The sequence below is a fragment of the Triturus cristatus genome, chromosome 4_2, assembly GCF_964204655.1.
Source record: "Triturus cristatus chromosome 4_2, aTriCri1.1, whole genome shotgun sequence".
Lineage (NCBI taxonomy): Eukaryota > Metazoa > Chordata > Amphibia > Caudata > Salamandridae > Triturus > Triturus cristatus.
The window spans coordinates 562,712,812-562,732,012 of record NC_140586.1 but is presented as its reverse complement, the minus strand read 5'-3'; the positions used below and the strand labels follow the sequence as shown (position 1 = coordinate 562,732,012).

The 19,201-nt window shown below is 46.5% G+C and overlaps 1 protein-coding gene across 1 annotated transcript in view; it reads right to left on the bottom strand.

Annotated features, from left to right (window-relative positions):
• Positions 1 to 19,201, bottom strand: part of DR1 (down-regulator of transcription 1) — a 99,035-nt gene that overhangs the window by 18,708 nt on the left and 61,126 nt on the right. The window contains exon 2 of the mRNA XM_085602204.1: positions 9,630 to 9,793. Coding sequence (XP_085458330.1) covers positions 9,630 to 9,793 — 164 coding nt within the window. The remainder of the gene's footprint in view (positions 1 to 9,629; positions 9,794 to 19,201) is intronic.

The window sequence follows — 19,201 nt, the reverse complement described above, 5'->3', positions numbered from 1 at the left end:
TAGCAACTACCATGGAGTCCAGAGGTAACTGACCTCTCATGTACATAGGATCTCCGGGCGCAGGCTTGTACTTTTTTTCAATCCTGGGGTTGAGCACCCGTGCCCTGGTTGTTTCTTTGAAAATGTCCTTTGCAGGTTTGAGAACACCTTTCAACATGGGCAAAGTTTTGACAGTTCTCTCGGAGGAGGCGAAAGTGTCTACTAAGAAGTCTTCCTCAATAGTGTCAGAGTGGAGTTGTACTCCATGATTGGCGGCAGCACATTCTATGAGGGCATTGAAGGCAGCAGTGTCCTCTGTGGGAGATGTTTTGGCGCTGTAAAGCTGCGTGTCCTGGGTATCTGGCGCGGTACCCTGGTCTGTAGGGTCATCCCATGCCTGATCCGGGTTCTGCTGCTCATCAGGATCGACATCCCCAGGGTAGGTGGTATCATCGCCCATGTAGTCCTCCACTGCGTCCGTTTCGGAATGCGTAGGAGAAAAGGACTGGTGATCCTGATAGGAGGTTTGCAAGCGTTCATACAGAACTGGTTCCGACTCGGCTGGCAATTTGTGCTTTAGAGGTATTCTGTAGGAGTCCAAGCCCTGCTCTGGCGTGATCTTCCGTTTGCGGAGCATCAGTCTGCCAGTGTCGGCGTCGATGAATTGTGGCTGTGAAGGCTCAGAATGTGTGTGTCCAGTAGATGGGGACTGTGTCTGGCGGACACGTGTTCGGATCTCGAACATCTTCGGCGCCGTGGATGGCGGCAAACCAAAAGTGATGTTGGTTGGCGCCGAGGGTGCCTTTGGAGCCTTGTTCGCATCGGGGCCCGACGTGGATCGGAGGGCTGCCTGTTCCCTGATGTGTTGCAACGACGCCGCGACTTGTCGCACTGAGAACGCCGAAGGTTCTTTGGTGCCGGTCGGTACCGTGGAGGTAGGCGTCGACTGCTTCGGAGCCACAGGGTCATCGATTGTAAGACAGGTTTCAACGGTCGTTGGAGTCGATGACTTGGCGTGTGCCGCTGTCTTCGATGTGGACTCAGATGGAGCGGCCATTTTGATTTTGGTGGCCGGGGCCGAGGCGCTTTTGTGGGACCGAGGGCCTTCTTTCTCGGGTCGGTACCGATATCCGCTGCAGCGAGTTCGGCGCCGAAATCCCTCTTAGTGCGTTCAGAGCCGACGGCCTTTGCTGGCGTCGAAGGAGTGGAGGTCTTCGAGGGCTTCGAGCTGATCACGGCCAGTTTCACTTTTGGTTTCGGTGGAACTGGTGGGACGATTGGTTTCGGTTTCGTTGAAGGGAATCCAGTCGTCTTTGGTAATAATGGCTCGTGCGGGATGTTCGAGGCCGGGCCCGAAGGCGGGGCCGAAGAACTTTGGGATTGATCTCGGGTAAGGGCCGGAGGCGATCCCTCGACCTGAGCCGTAGAATGACGCACTTTGACGGCCTCCGTATCGACGGGTGGGCCTGGCTCTTCGCTAGAGCTATCTTCTTCGGCCCCAAAGGCCTCATTGTAGTCTCCTACCTCGTCGACGGCTTCTTCATTGTGAAAAAGCACTTCATAGTCGTCTTCCGATCGGGAATCGTGTCCGGAAGCGGGGCTGGAGTTTACTTCTTCCACGCTCTCTACATCCTCGTCCTCGGTGCTGAAGATGTTGGCCGGGGCAGGCGCCAATTGCTGCGCTTCTAATCTCGCCGCCCGTCGATTCCGGAGAGTCTTCTTCGATCGGAATCGGGCACAGGCCATACATTTCGATTCGTAATGATCCGGTGAGAGACATTTGTATTTGGCGTGGCATAAAAGGACACCGTTTGAATGGGGTCCTCGATTCCATCGTCGATGTAAGTTCGATGGTCGGATCAAACGGATCCGAAAGGCTGGAAGAAGTTTCTAAACTAATCAAGAAAGCAGTCGATACCGAACGGGAACAGTACCGACGAAAACTAAAGGCCTTTTGGCCTTAAACTGAATTTTCCTAACTTGAGCTAAGATAAGCACATCCGAACCCAATGGCGGAAAAAAACAATCTAAGGATGGAGAGGATGCCCATGCGCACTGTGGTCCAGGGGAGGAGTCACCTATCTCATGATACTTCGAAGACTCTTCCAGGACAACAACGTGCAAACATCCGGACCCAACACTAGGCGGCGATCTATGCACAGATGAATTCAGCAGCCCACATGCCTCGAACATTGACGTTCTGTGGGGTGTCGCATGCGCCCACCGTCAAGGAGCCCCATGGCGTTCATAAAGCCTCGTAGGGGTGTAGGGGTCGCGTTTTGCCCTCGTGGGGGGTGCCTATCCCACTCCGCATCTACTGTGGCGTTGAAATCGCCCCCTATGATTAGTTCTCCAGGGGGTAGGCCCAGCAGGAAACTTTCCAGGGCCGGAAAAGCAAGAGAGTGCAGTGCCGGGGGGGGGGGATGTATGCCGTAACAAAATTAAAGCTGCATCCCTCCCATTGTCCCGATATCGCAGCAAATCGCCCCTGGTCGTCTGCCCACTTCCCGGTCACCACCAAGGGACAGCTTTTACGGAGGAGGATCCCAACTCCTCTGGAGCCGGAGGTGAACTCTGAGTGCGCTACCATTTTGAAACCGCATCTATCGAGCGCCTTCACGGCCGTGCCGGCCAGATGGGTCTCTTGTAGGAGAGCCACCAATGGAGGTGTCTCTTAATATGCTGTAGCACCAGCCCCCTCTTAATTTTGTTGCCCAGGCCGTTCACATTCCATGATATCACTGTCAGCGGGGCGCCCGGGCCAAGGTGATCATTCATCGGTGCACTCGCCATTATCTTGGTGTAGCTTGCGCTCTGTGTGTGTGCCAACGTGTCGTGGTCCAGCTCTGTGGTGGATTTAACATCACTGTCACATTTTTGATACATAAACGTGCCTCGTGTGGGTGTACTTTCAATTCAAAATCAAGGTGTCCAATGAACAATAAAAAATTCTTTTAAAACCTAAAAATACACTAATGGAAAACAACCCCCACCTACCACCCCCCCCCCCCCTCTGCTTCCCTGCCAGACGGATCCCCAACTACCCCCCACCCCAACATAGCAGAGTGCTTTAATCCCATAAACAGTACTTGCGTGTCGGGGGAGAGAAGTCAGAGAGCCGTTGCAGTTTTCCCCCCAACCTCAAAGACAGTCTTTCAGTCAGCATTCGCGGTTTACCATCACGATTGATCCCGTAGTCCTGACCCGTCGCCAACAGTACCGGTAATGGAGGGTCGCCATGGGCATAATCTCTTCACACAGTCAATTCATAGCCTACGAGGGGCTCGTCTCATCTTCACATCGCTAGTTCTGCTGCTACTTCTAGCCGTATCATTCCTCAGTGTCTGTGTTCGTGGAATTCGATGTCTTCCGCTCTTGTACTGACATCTTGGGGTCCTCTTTGTCGTCTTTATCTTGTCGTAGTCGCCGCCTTGATCTCTCATCACCTTCGGCTCGCTGCCATCCCTCAAGCCAGTCGTGGGCCTCCTCTGGCGTTTCAAAGAAGCACGTCTTTCCATCCGCTACCACCCTTAGCTTTGCCGGAAATAGCATGGAGTATGGAAGCTCCCTTCGACGAAGTTCTTTTTTCACCTCCATAAAGCTTCTGCGGCGCTGGGCAACCGCCGCCGTATAGTCCAGAAAGAAGGAGATCTGGGAATTCTGGATTCGCACTGGCGGTGCCACCCTCGCCGCCTGTAGGATAACGTCTCGATCTCGAAAGTTAAAGATGCGGGCCAGTATAGGTCGTGGGGGCGCTCCGGGTTTGGGCTTACCACCCGGTACTCTGTGCGCCCTTTCAACGGCAAAGAGGGCGGAGAGCCCCCGAGGCTGAAGCCTAGACTGTATTAGGTCTTCCATATAGAGATCCATGGCATGGTTCCCTTCGCTTTCTGGGACCCCCGTAATTCTGACGTTGTTCCGTCTAGAGCGCCCCTCCTGATCATCCAGCTTGGCCGCCATGAGTTTATTTTCATTCTCCAACTGACCAACTCTGTGGAGCAGCGAGGCGGTGTCTTTAGTGAGGGATTTCGCCACCTGCTCCACTTCTATCACTCTGGCGTTCATTTTTTGAAGATCAGCTCGGAGGAAGGAAACGTCTGTAGAGATCAAACCCACCGTAGACTGCACGTTGGCAAGAGCTGCCATAATATCTTCTAATGTCACCTTGGCTGCTCCTCGGGAGTCTGAGGTCCCATCCGAAAGCTCTTTACGCTCCGGCGGGCCATTGGAGTCTTTGGCGAAGGCATATTTGTCTAGTTTTGCCTGAGTGGTCACGTGTTGGCACCTCCCCCCCACATCTTCTCCTGGTCTGGTCAGTTCCGACAGGTATTCCCCGCCGTCTGCCGCTAGTCCTGAGTTCAAGCGCGGCCTGTCGGTTTTCCCCGTCTGATGAGCACTGATAGATCTATGGGGCTTGGGGTCCTCGTCGTCACCCACACGCAGCGGCGGGTATTCCCGTTCTTTTGGGGTTTTGGCTCCACCGTGCCAGGGGCCCTGGGCGTCACACCGCACCTGAGGTTCCTGCCTGTCCTCGCCGGTTGTCTCTGCTCTCCCAGATCGTCCCCACGTTAGTGGCCTGGCTATGGCCCGCCTCAGAGTGCTACTTGATTCGGAGCGCGGACGAGGTTCTTCCAGATCTCTCTTTTATTTATTTATTATTATTTTTTATTAAATTTTCAAACAGTTCTTAATATGCCATAGGGTCACAGCAGGGACTGGGCCTTTTTCCTCCATTTCATCTGGTGGCCCCAGCTGATAGTGTGCCTCCTCCTCGTTGCATGGCAGATGCCACCGCGTGGTTTTGCCGGCTCCTCTTACCTCGCTCTTAGCCCACTTCGCACCGATGCCCAATGTGATTGCTCCCGATGTGGTCACCGCCTCCAGAAGTGATGGGACCCCCACAGGCGTCCCTCACCACCGCCACTTCCCTCCGTTCCTCCCCGGGCCGGCCCCTCTGGCCTTCTGCAGGGTCTGGCTTCCGTTTCCTGGGCCCTTCGTAAATACAGGCCCCAGCTTTAAGTGCTGGGCTAGGCCGCTGGTTTCCGCGCGCCCTCCACTACTGCTCCGCTTTCAGTTTAAGACCATCCGTAGGGGCCCCGGGGATGAACCGGGCCTTTGTTCTCTCACACACCTGCGGGGCCCAGCTGCTTGCTCACTCCCTTCGCACTGCCAGATCTTTGGTATCACGCGATTTAGTTGGCTCCTCTTCTTCGTACTCCAAGCGCACCGCGCGCCGTTGTTTACACGTACGAAGCTGAGGTCGCCTCAAATGTTACGATTAATGTGCCCCCGTCATGTGTCCTCCGCCGCCGCTGTCTCTCTCCGCACTGTTCTGGGCCCGCGCTCTGAGCCCCGGTCGGGCCTCACTTCCTGTTCTGGGGTTACTGCCAGATACGGGCAAATACAGTCCCCGGCTGCCGGTGCTGAACAAGGCCGCTCCGTACCACACGCCCTCCGCTGCTTCCCGGGCCTCAATGCGGACTCAGGGCCAGACCAATCGGTACCTCTTGCCTTCCGTTATTTATAGCGGTCTTTGGGGCAGGATAAATATTCGGATATAGTGCCGGATATGCAGGGGAAGCGACGTCACTCTCGGAGCTTCGCTAGTTCGCGGCCATCGCTGTTGGCTGCAGGCCACGCCCCCCAATCTTGCCCTTTATTAAGGACTTATTATAATGGCCCTCTGACACTTTTCACATCCCTCTCTCATTGCTGCATAAAGAGCTAATTTAGTAGGCTAAACCTTTCGGCTGTATGAACCAGACATACTGCAAGGAAAGAAGAAAGTTTCAGCTCAAGAAAAAAACACCATGAACAGACACACCCCGACTGAAAAAAAAAAATATCAAAAACAAAATCTGAAAAAGTCTCATCTATGTATATTGGACTCTTTATAATAGAGAATGCAACAGTTTCTGATAGAACAGATGTGTGTAGATCATATAGGTACTGTGTGTGGTCGACCACCTGTGGCTACTGGTTATTTGGCACTGGCTATATGTGTTGTCATAAAGGGTTTACCAATGGTCGCAGCTACTGTTTTCCTCCTGCCCTTATGTTGATTATTGAGGGGACTGCGTTTGTGAAAATGGGTGTAATTAAAAATGTATAGGAAAAATGAAATGAATTACCATGGGGGCACAATGGTATACTGGGACCATCCACGGTTATGATGAGACGGCAATATACTTACAAAGACTTAAAGTAGCTTTATCTTTTACAGCAGCAAGTCTTTTGGCCAGACCAGAGGCTAATGGTAGTAATAATAATCACTTGGATTGTGGCTGCTCCAAAACAGGTTTGAAATCTACTTCTTACTAATCAAGGACGATAATAGGCTGGCAGAGTCGAACAAGCATTAGGAAAGCAAACAGGTCTTTTAACCATGTTGTACAGCAGAGTGAAAAGCTTCTTTAGACCCAAAGACATATATGGCAGCCGCATCGAGATTATCTGCCTACTTTGGAGACAGATGACTCGGACTGATCGAACGACCTTTCCGCCCGTTTCTACTTTGTGTTTTCTCAGGAGCACCGGGACATTAGATCCTCAGCAGATTCAAATCCGTCACCACCACCACCACCAAACCTAGACTCCTATACTGTTGTGCTATATTAACAACCTTACTTGTTCCTTTACCTTGCAGAATGCCAAGGATTTCTGCTTTTGTACCTATGGGCATTGTGTTGCTGTATGTAGGTTTACACATAAAAACACATATTATAGAAGCTTTCTTTAAAAAGTGCAAGAACGCAGCGGTGTCATTCTGTAGGTCCATGCATGCTCTAGTATGTATGCGGGCCTACAAAATGATGCAGGCATCATTATCCTATTCACCAATCCAAGATGGAACAGAAGTAGAGCAAAATCTCTTTTATGTTGGATGTGTCGGCAGCAATGCGCCATCTAGCCCTCCACAAAATAAATAAACATATACTAGAACAAGCATTGGCAATGGGAGAAGGGAACCACAAAACCGAGAAGGCAGGGGAGGGGGAAAAGCAGCACTTGAGGGAGAAGCACACGAGAAAGACAGCAAGGCAAGAGGATCAGAATAAGCATACATGGGCGGGCGCAACACAGAACACAAGGGCAGAGGCGTACATGCAAGAGAGAGCAACACGGAGCATGGTGTGGACAGAAATACGTTATTCGCAGCAGGCAACCGCTCGATACTGCTTCCAAAACAGTTATAAAAATGTGCCCAAAATTTGGGGGACATTTTTTTTTTACCCCCATTTCAGCAGATAGTAAGAGAGGAAGGAGTATGTAAGCAAGACGTGCCCTGTCACCAAGTCCATCTATAGAAAAGGGATAGAGACTTACCTAACTTGCATCACCAGAGTTCTTTGCTGGAGTTAAATAAAATGTTTTTGCAATTGTATTCTAGCAAGTTCTTGAAAAGGTGCAGTAAATGGATATTCTTCCCAGAAAAAAAGCCAGGCTTTAGCTCAGGAATGAGCACAAGCCATCCAAGTTTTTTTCCTATGATGCATCACTGCAATCTATGGAAAAGCCATCTACAGATATTCAGTGGAGTAGGAATGGGGGGGGGGGGGGGCAAAAAAAAAAAAATCTGCACCGGGTACCACCTGACCTTACTACACCACTGCCGATATTCCACCAGCATTAGTGGCCTGGTTGAAAGTCCAATATTATAACTGGACTAATAGAGAAGGAGGTTAAAGCGAGCTCTCAGAAACAATGTCCATTTACAACCGGTTGAAACTGACCTGTGTCCTTGACCCCATACTCTTCAAATGTGTCCCTCTGATTTTTCTCAGATCCTGGCTCTGTCTGCTCATACGTCTCTCACTAAGCTGACCTTTTGCTCTCATCAGTTCTATTTTACGTGTACGGCTCAAGTGTTTCCTACATTTCATATTAACATTCCCCTCCCAATCTTCCCTCTGCTGGACAAATTCAAACTTGCAATGCCTCGCTTCTAATGCTCAATCCCGTTTTCATTCCTCTGCGTGCTCCTAAATACTAGAATTAGATATAGCAGAGGTCTTCAAACAGGGGGGCGGACCCCCCTATGGGGGCCTCAAGTGATCTGAGGAGGTGTGGGGGGTGCACCAGGCTGTGGCCAAAAGAAGCATTATGCTCACAGCAGTGCTTTGTTTTAACCCCTTGCGTGCGCATGACGGAACCACGCCGTCATGAGCCACGAGCAGCGTGTGCTCATGACGGCGTGGCTCCGTCATGCTGTGGCCGCTCCGCCCACGCGTCACTGATTCCCCGCCTGTGCGGGCGAAATAACGAGTGGGCGGAGTCGTGACGGAACCACGCCGTCATGAGCACAGCTCGCCTGTGACTCATGACGGCGTGGTTCCGTCACAAGCATGGCGGCACCGCGCTCACCCCGCACCCCCCCCAGCGCCGCGGCGGAATTTGCGCCGCGGCGAAGGGGTTAAGCAGGGAAGAAATAAGCTGCAGTAAGCCTCTCTGTAATTTGCCATCACTAACATCTTTAGTCATTTATTTCTGGCTGGGAGAAGGGGTCAAAAGGGAAGGGACTCCAAATATTCTTTTACACCCTCACTCCCATTTCTAATAATCACACTGTGGGTATTTTTACACGTTAGTAGGCCTGCCTGACCAGAACAGTACGTTTGCCAATCATGTATTTCGCTGCATTCTTAGAACAGTAAGAGAATTTAACGACAATGTTTGAATAGGTCTCCTCTTTAAATGAGTCAAGACATATTTAAACATTTAATGGAATAATTATGAAATATTCTGAAGGGGGCCCAAATAATTCAATGTGGGGGTGCGGCATTCAAAAGTTTGAAGACCACTGATCTATAGCCTTCTGTGCACTGCGTTTCTACACTTCGTCGGTTTCTTTTCCTTCTTAAGGCACACTTCATCTTCAATATCATGTTCTAGAAACTGCAATGTTTCATGGCCTATTTTTTACTAAATTCTTTGCTTTATATTCATTTATTTTGTATGACATTTTGGGAAAGGTAGGGAAATTAAACAGGATGCTACAGATTAAGAACAAATGAAGGCTTCATTTGGAAAGATCCCTTCCACTACAGCTCATGGCACCCAAAAACACATCATTGAAACGGGAGAATTAAAGCCGAAGGGTCCCTCGGGTGAGCTGCTCCTGCCCATGGCTAACTCGCCCTCCCATTCCAAAGTTAGGAGCCTACCCCGACTAGGAGCTCAATGATGTCGCTCACAAAGTCGAACTACTCCACAGCAGGACAGCCGTCGGTGTGGGACCACTAGTAATCTATCCCAGGATGGAGAATCAACACTTCAATCTCTTTCTACGGGTTGGAGTACAATCCAGGAGACTAATTCATTTCACACAAACAGGAGCCTTAGGAGGCGCATATTCAAATGTTGAGCCCAAGAGTAAACAAGAAGAATACCAAGACTAATGGGGCCAATAATAAAAAAATAAAAAAACTTAAGCTGGTAGTTTGGTCAGAGAAAAGAATGCTGTAAGACTGTCACACTGTAGAGAAAGCAGCTTTGATGCCTTACTACCATTCAGGAATTAATATTTAAAAAATAAAAATCAGTTGCTAGCAGCAAGTAAAAGCCAAGATTAGTTGCACAACACTTTATTTTCACATCTTGTTGTTGGCTCCCGTGCAGAGACCCAGGTTACTGCAGCACAGTTTACTGACCTTTGCAAATAATTCCTGCTGCTGCCTTAGCAATTCTTCTTCGGGAATGCCAAGGTTTTCCAAACGTGAACTGGCTTTTCTTCTTTTTAATGCTACAGTTTTGCATTCTTGCAAGACGTCTTTCACCTCGCTGATGTAGGAGCCGAAGCCCAGACTTTCTAATGCTAATAAAGAAAAAGAAAAAAAAAAAATACAACATCACTAATTTTGCAACCTAGAGAAAGGACAGAACAATATTAACTTCATGTCATGTGGCTCTGGGGAGGAGGCAGTAATGAAGCACGTTGAAGTTATTGGCGTAGCTGCAGGCAGGACAAGCAGAGTGCCTGCCAGTGGGGTTAAGTTAGTGCTCACAGTTGCAGCACAGACGTGCATTAAGACACACAAAGCGTTCACATTTTGGCAACAGCACTATAATAAAAGACACCATCAACCCAATTTACACAGTCCAAATAAGGGGACAAAATAAAAAGGATGGCAGGTTGGTAGGCTCATCAAGGATGGAGTCAGCCACTTAAGCAGGCTACAGCTCAAATAGATGAGATCGGCTTATACGACGAGAATTTAAAAGTAAAATCAACCATTACACAGGGAATGCACCATTATATCCTTGACCCAGAGATTGCGCTGAAGCCCAGGACCAACAGCTGAAGAAGGAAATGGACTCTTTCGCTTAAAGATTTCATATTCACTGCTCAGGGTACCTTTATATTTATTATACATTAATGAGCTTCACTTATTTCTTCCTCTGCCCCGTTACACTCGCCCTTAGTGCACACCGCATTGAAGACATTGTGGTACAGTCGCACAATATGGAAACATAATACTAAAAGATCTCTCGGCGACGAGGCGTTGAGAACAGAAAAATACGAACCAATTACAGGTGCTGCAGCTGCCACACTATATAGAGCCTTAGGTACAAGCTGGGATCAAAAAATCTAAAGGGCAGGCCACAGTACTTGATTGTATCTGTTAATGTTTGTGACTGCTTATTTCACTGCTGGGATATTTCTGTGCCAAAACTTAAAAAAATAAATAAATAAATAAAGCACAAAAAAACCCCCACACACACACATTCATTAGGACGGTTATTCAAAAACCTACATATCTTTGGTCTTTGCACCAGTACAGACTATGTTTCTTGTCTAGCACATTCAGGACTAGCATGTATTGGTATAGGCTCCACAGCAACATCTCACTGCAGTCACAAGATTGAATGAAAAATGTGGAAATATTTTCATTTTAGTAACAAATTTGCTTAATAATTTCATTGAATTTCTCAAATGAACAAACAAATGCAGAAACGCTAAACAAGGAAATGTTGCCCCGAATGCTCGAGTCCGGCAATAGCAAATAGAAGTGGATTTTCCTAAAGAATAAAGTATGCAAAATAGCTATGAGACTAGCGCAGATCACAAAATTGTAGCATAATCGCGGCCTACAGAGAACTATTTGATGATGGATATTAAACTCACAACTATATGCAAAGCCTAAAAACTATATTTTTTCTAAATATGTGTGAATTATGGAATCTATGGGTGCCGTCCTGGCATACCCTGCCCAGACTGGCTTGGCCATGGCAACAGTGTGACCATGACATTTTTCAAATTTGTAGCATTTTTTTCCCCCAAAAACATGGAAATTCCCTCCAGTCTCCCATACAAGAACATATCTCGCCCAAGGCTCGACCCCCAAGCTTTGTTCCTCTGGGTCTGCCAAGATTGAGAGTACTAGACTACACTGTCAAACATAAATACCAGCATTTGTACAGCGCAGCTACCTCGAGAGAGGTGTCCTGGCGTTGGGGGCCGTCTGGAAGATCAAGCAAGCTATTGCCCAGAGTCACAAGGTGCTGGGCTAACCTGCCGCCGGCGATCGAATCGTGAGCCCCCGTGTTCCAGAGTCAGCTACCCTGGTCGCTGCACCACACCTCTCCCTCGTGTGGGTTCTCAGATATTGTGAACATCTACACTTCCTTTATCTTTCTATTGCTGGGTGCCAGATACCCCACGCCGTGATTGGCTGGTTGAGACACCCCACTCCTTCCTTTCCCAAGCTTCTCCAAGGTTCAGATAAGCAATGGTAGACAAAGTAGAAGTCTTGAAACTTAAACAGAGTGGTGATAGGAAGAGATGGACTAGGAGCAATCCAAGTCATTCTTTTCCCAATTCCCACCTCTTGTTTTATTTCTATTGGTGGAGTGGTGAGAGGGAGCGTGGGAGGAGCTAGGAGACTCCTCCTTCCATCTCTCCCACCTTGCTCAATTCTCACCAACAGAAAAGTGCTTCAAGCTGATTGGCATGACTAGAGAAAAGCTATGGGCGACAGTAGCTGCCCATCGCCCCTTCCATAGCCTCACACATCTCGACCTTTGGATGGACCTGGGAGGGGCTGTGAGTGTGTGTGCGTGTGAGTGATGTCTCATGCCTATACAGGGGGAGGCCAAGATGTGAGCAGGGGGCCTCCTAATGCAGGAGTTCGCCACTGTCAAGAAGGGGTCGGGCACCAGCAAACATCCAGTGGCATCCTGGGCACAATTGGTGGCCCTTCTGCATGCTGGTGGAGAGTTGCACACAAGGTGCATTAGCTGCGAACCCAGGACGTGCTGGATCTGGCCCATGCAGCTGCAGTAAAGAGAGAGGACCCGCGGTGCGGGGAAATAAGAGGATGACCCACAGGCATGACCACGCCTGATTCCAGTGAACCAGCAGAGATCAGGTTCCATCCTAGTTGTCTTCTCTCTTCCCCCTCACCACCCCGGTGACGGCTGGGAGACTGACAAAAGGCGCACATGGAATATGAGGGAGAAGGACCCGGGACCTTAACGGCTGGTGATTAGGCCTGGCAGGAGCATGGGGTGAGCTGCTCCAGGAGGGGCAAGGCCGCCACATAGCTGCAACAGGATATGATTCACTGGGGACACGGCCAGGTGGAAGAGTGCTGGGTTCGGAACACAGCTACCCCTGAAAGATCTGGGTCCCTAAGACTGAGTTTGGCAGACTGTCCTCAGGCTCAGAGTAGTGCGATTTGGGCAATTGTGCATTTTATGGCGCAGAAGAGGCACTTCAGTGAAGACCTGGCCCTCTGTAGGGCATGAATCAAACAGGAGAACCACAAAAATCATGTTCTTTAAAGATTGCAGTGCAGATTAAACATTTCTTGCAGTCAAACAGAAGATAAGTGTGATACAAATAAACTATGTGCCCAAGTATCCAGCAAAACTCAGGGTCCATTTCAGCAGCAAATCATTCTTTTTTGGCAAACCCTAGGCTGCATGGGACTGGGTAGAGGCAGGGAAGACACTGAGGCAGTGGCCAGAGACTACAGGTGTGCGGCATGGAGTGGCGAAGATAGAGAGGCAATAGAGACAACAGCAGAAGAGATCTAGAGCAGAGTTTAGGCCCCACCCAAGAACACCATCTGTGATATGTGTGATCATGCCAACATGTAGTATGCGAGCTGCCTTCCCCGCCGCCAACAAACTATAGGGACAACACCAGTCCCGCCCAGGGAGAGTGAGGTGCCCCATGCTGATGAAGAATGAGGAGAGATTACTGGGAAGGTGATGTGGTACACTTTACACACTAAGGCTCCTTGACTGGGTCGCGCAATGAGGTAGCACGTTATCGTAAATCACTCGTGTGGTTGTGCCCAATGGCACAGAAGACATTATTTGATACAGACTGAAAGCTAATGGAGATACACTGCTGTCCATTGTTTGTACATGCCCCTACAGATAGTGTTGCCTTCGTTTTAAACGTTAACCATTTCCTATTTCTTCAACAGGGCAACCAAAGTTTCTGGGGTGGAAGAGTGGGGGAAGGGGGTTCAAGCTGCATTGCAGCAGTGTTGGTTGAAATTCAAGTTTACAGTGTTTGTTTGGCCACGTATACAAGATGTCATACAGAAATTCTTTCCCTGATGTCCTAACGCATATTAAGAGGGAAGCATTAATTCTGTAATGCACCCCACAATAGATGTCCATAGTGGCTGCTCCATGCAGCATATGGGAGCCCTGAGTGGATGGGCTGCCTCACTGGGCCCGGTTGATACATATAGTCAATGGCAAGCAAATGAGCAACAATTCATCTATTATTAAAATGAGCAACAATTCATCTATTATTAAAATGTACACAACTCTCAATCACACAGAGATTACATCTTTATATAAGCTTTAGGTAAGCTACAATACTGGTTAGTGCACATGTAAGTAGATGCGCGCTTGTGCCGTCACTGTTTGAAGGCTCTGGGTGATTGATCATACACTAACAATTGCCGATACCGTTCCAAAGTACTAAGAGGTGCAACATGCCACATGGAATCACCCAGTGAAGGTCCCATAACAATACATCCCCCTATGATAACGCTCTCCAAGGATGATTAATGCAAACTAGAACTTCCTACCAATTTATGGTGTACGAGATCAATCGTACTATTATAGTTATGCCATCTGGAATGGCCTCAGGATGAATAGATTACCCTTCAATTCCTCAAGAAATACACCTCACTCTTTTCGCCACATTTACAGTTGTCCTTTGAAGATGTGCAGACTTTAGGCTCACTTCCAAGAGACCAGAGATGCCCTTACATTATAGTAATCGCAAAGCCTTGTTAGGCCCTCTTCCCAATTCACTCAATGCTCCTTCTACTCGCCTATCTCATTAATAAACAGTTAGACCAAAATCCTAGCAACCAGGCTTTCGAAGGCAATAACCACCATCATTTGCTGTGACAACTGTTTCCAGATTGTTAGAGGCACTAGACCAGTTGTCTCTAAACAGTCAAATACGAGCTACCAGTAGCTCATTGACCCAGTCAGATAAGCTCTCAGCCTTAAGTGCATTTTCTTTTTTTAAGCACAGAGTCACAATTTTCTTTTAAAGTTAATGGAAGGCTGTGTTTATTTTACATTGTCTTCAGATTGCAGGGCCTGATATTGAGCAGTGCTGGAGTCATCTTGAATGGTAGAAAATTAAAATGAAGATTTAACTTAATCATTAAGTTAATTTTTCATTTACATTTTCTCCCATTCCAAAAGTGTCATCTTTACACACTACAGATATTTTGCTCCTAGTGGCTAGTAGACACAGTGCCCTATAAATAACTGAAAAATACAACCATTATATAAGTGGGAGAAATTTAAAGTGTAGAAACTTGTTCCAGATCATGAACATTTTTGCAGAACGTTTGCTGAACTTTAAATTAAAAAGAAAATGGTTATATGCTTGTATTAAACATGTAATGATGCCACATATGATGAAATGTATTCCAGTGCCACAAACACATACAGCATAGGCTTTCAAGACACCCATACACATTTATCCCATTTTATTTATAGTTTTATATATCGCAAACATGACCCTTGGATATCAGAGTGCTTCACAGTTACATGAGGTAGGATTACGAACATCTCGTAAAGAAGCAATAACATCTATGTACAGTTTTGATAGCACACACACACACACACACACACACACACACACCACACACACACTCTAAAACCACACGCTCACTGACACACAGCAGTCCTGTCATAGTGCCATTAGTCAAAATATTTTGTTCAAACCATAGCACCTGGTTTTACAGACGTTAGGCTTAAAGCCAATGGAGCTAGGCGTTATGGCGTATGGTAACAATGTGCAAGTTACCTGGCCTTCAGCAGATCAGAAGTAGCTCTCATTACACAAAAGGTTGGAGTCCCGTGCACTAGGCATGATCCCCTGGGCCTTCAGATGGTCCTTACCCACTCTGGTGAATTTGATGGTAAGGCAGCTCCCCTGTCAGTGGACTTCGAAAAGCATCCGAGACAGTTCACTGGCCCTTCATGTATCAGGTTCTGTTGAAGCAGGACTTCAGCCCTAGCTGCTTGTGATATGGCACAGTGCTCTACGAGAGTGCATGGGCACAGGTCGGGTGAACGGAGAAGTCTTCTCCCTTTGCCATTGAACGTACCATGTACCAGGCGTGTCTGCTCTTGCAGCTCCTTGTTGCTTTAGTGATTGAGCCCTTGGTGATGAGGATGAGCCTGGATGCATAGATGGCTGGTTTCCAATGGGCCAGTGGAAATGAAGATAGGGTGTCACCATATGCAGACCATCTGTTCTATTCCCTGCCTCATTCAAATACCCCAAATCTATAGGGAAGCATCTGGTCTGCAGATCAATTGGGGGAAAATCGACCTGACAGTAAAGTGTCAATTTCCCATGCTGCTGTGTGACACTAAACTAAGTTGCAGTGGATCACATCCAATACTTTGGCATGATAGTTAACAATGTAAACCTGTGCTGGGATCTGAATGTCGTCCCACTGCTCCAGCACACTAAACGTGAACTAAAGGAATTGGAGGAGCTTCTTCCAACGATAGTGGAATGGGAAGTCCTCTACAAGATGGTTACACATCTGAGCCTTCTCTGAATTACACAAAACTACTCCCATCAACTTGCAACACAATTCTTTCAACTCCGCAGAACAATGCTGAGCCATTCCCTATGGACTGGCACTATTCCGTCTCTTTCGAAAAGCATGTGCAATCCACCATTGAAAGCAGGCGGTTATACCAGACATACAGCAATACTATTGGTCTCGCAGACATACTAAACAACTGGCTGTGACAGACTAGAATCTGTTGTGCAGCTGAATTTAGATTTATCGGAATAGTACTTGTACACGTTATCGTACAGTATTCCCATTTGATGCGGTCTCTCGTCCTCTATTAGAGCTAATTAATATGCTGGAACGCAGCCCATAACCAAATCCAATTGGTGGGAAAACGGACTCATGAGACCAAGTTGTAGCGTGGGGCACTTGAAACCCTACTGGGATAAACTTGAGGCAGTGCCAGAATTTAGTCCTTTGCAGCATCAACAGTCTTTTGAGAACAGTCTCAAGGAGGTCCAACAATTACCTGAAACTAAACTCTGACAAGACAGATTATAGTAATAGGTAACCAATAATCCATTGGGACGATTCTTGGTGGCTCTCATCAATAGTTTCACTTCTCCCACCGTTTAAACAAGCATAAAATATCTCTAAACTCATCTTCTTGGTAAACGAAATGAAGATTACTGGTGCTAGATTCTTCCATCACTCCAGATTTCATGTAGGAAATCAATTGTACCAGCAGCTTTTTCTGCAAAAGTAGACTGCAATTTACCTTTGCTTTCCTATTGCAGCATTTAAACATATTCAAGTACTTCAGAATATAGCTTCATGACTTGTGCTGGGCCTCTTAGAGAATACCTAAATCTGAGGTTACCCCCTCTATCTATTGCCTCACTACTAGAGACTAGATTTTGTTCTAAGCCCTTTGGATTTGCCATAATGTTGTCATTAACTCCGGCACTTTGTTCATTAGGTCTTGCTTCTCTAGGTACTAGCCCTTAAGGTTTTTCAGATCCACGTCATCCAACCTCCTAAAGAAGCCCTGCATAAGAACATCTAGGATGGGAGTCTGATCCTTGTACTGAATGCTACAGCATGGAATAGTCATTGATTGCACATCAGAACTAGGACCACCTATGTCGGTCTTCAAAGAGCACTCGAGAAATGGCTCTTTTCATTGCCTCCCCCCCCCCAGCAACTTACACCACACCTTGCAGTTTTTCCCCTGCTCTCAGAAACATTGTTTTTTTTTTTTTGCAAAAAATTTTTTATTGCTTCACACAGTTACAATTACCATCATTAAATAGCATCATGCCAGTGGTCATATCCAACGTTTAAGAGCCAAAACAGAATACAAACTAATCCACTACTCTCAGAAACATTGTACAAGTCATTATAGCACTATTTAAATAAAAAAAGTAGAAAACAGGCTATAAGACTTTGGGCAAGGAAAGCTGAAACCTAAATCTGAAAACGTACATCAAAGGTGATGGCCAGCAATAAAACAAAAAAAACGGACAAGGATAAAAACTAGTAATAGCAGAGAGAAAAGTGAAAAATATGAGCTGGATCATCTAATCTATGCCAAGTGGTAAAACAGTCTGTGCTCTTCAACTCCTACTGCTCTTATTTAGGCCAACTTATCTTTGGCACATGATTTGTCTTGCGCAATTAGCTATGGAACCCCAGACACACTTCACAAATGAAATGCTAAAGATATTGTGACTTACTACAAATTGTTGGGGTTGAATTTGAGATTTTAAACTTCGCGTGGATTTAATCTTTATGATTTAAATCTGTCCTACTGAATTTATTTTAACATCAAAGCTCACTGACATCCACTGGCTGGGGAGTGATGGTCAAGGCTCAAGTCTTTGTTGTATTAGGTGATCTCCAGTAAACAAGGACAAATAAAGGAAAGACAGAGCCAGAAAATGCCTCTCAATTCAATATCCTTCCCACTCTATCTGAAAAGTTGTGGGGAAAAAAAACTTAACTTTATTCTGATGTTTTCACTTTTTTGTCAGTGTTAGTAAATGTTTCTTTTGGTATAAATAGTGGAGAATGCAAATATTTAGGGTATGATAATTCTCCGAATTCCTGTGAAAGGTACCATAGGAAAAATTCTCAATACATGTGGGTTAATCTTTAGTCATAACAAAGGGGTCTCAGGCACCATCATTAATGGAAAATGTAACAAATTGGACTCAAATTAAAAAGGGTATTGAATTACTACAAGACTTTCACATGCAGACCTGTGCCATAATAAAGAGTAGTTTTCCTAACAGAACACTATAGCACAATATATATTTTCAAGAATTTGTTTTAAGTGTATTTCTCCTAGACCACATTTCGTTGTGCAGTACTGTGAACACCAGACATGCCGATAGCTTGTTTAAAGTCAGGACTTGCCTTAGTGTCTATCATGCCACTGTATTATTTACTGTCCATCAACTGAGACGTCCAAGTAAAAATACTGTTTGAATGATATGGGAAAGGAAACTGCAACACATTTCAAGAAAAAAAAATTGCATTTCAAGTTTGAAAAGATCCAGAACGCAGTAAAATATGGATTTATATTTGTAGTCTGGCTCTGATGAAGGGATATACAATATTGGAGAGGCATGTAAAACCTATTGGCGTTTGTTTTTCCTGTGGATTACAAGTGCGCAAATCAAACTATTCAGTCTGTGAGCCATAAGTAAAACTGCTGGCCTGTTCTAGTTCTGAATTACTGTTGAAGGAATCAAAATAAAAAGGTCTGTGACTTATAGAACTATCAGCTAAAGAATTTGATATACGGTTTCAATTGCTGACTCTCCATATATCAAATTCTTAGATGATAGTCCTACAAGTAGTGGCCACCAAATTTGCCCAGACTCAAGTTTTACTGATCAAACTGTACACCGGGTTCAGTGAATATTTATCATTTCTGCATCACTAAGTAAAGCATCTTAGTTTGTTTTGATCCTGTTAAAATCTTTGTTTCCATCACACTTCATAATTACAACAAAAAAAAAGTGCTGCAGTTTTGCTTTCCTAAATGCTGAATGAATACAGTTCAATTTTCGGTATTTACATATTGTTGCGCGTTAGGAAAAAAATGACAACCTTTCCTTTCACACACTGTATGCCAGCAAGATTGTCACATAATTCACTTTACTTGCTCTGACTGCAAAGTGAATTGAGAT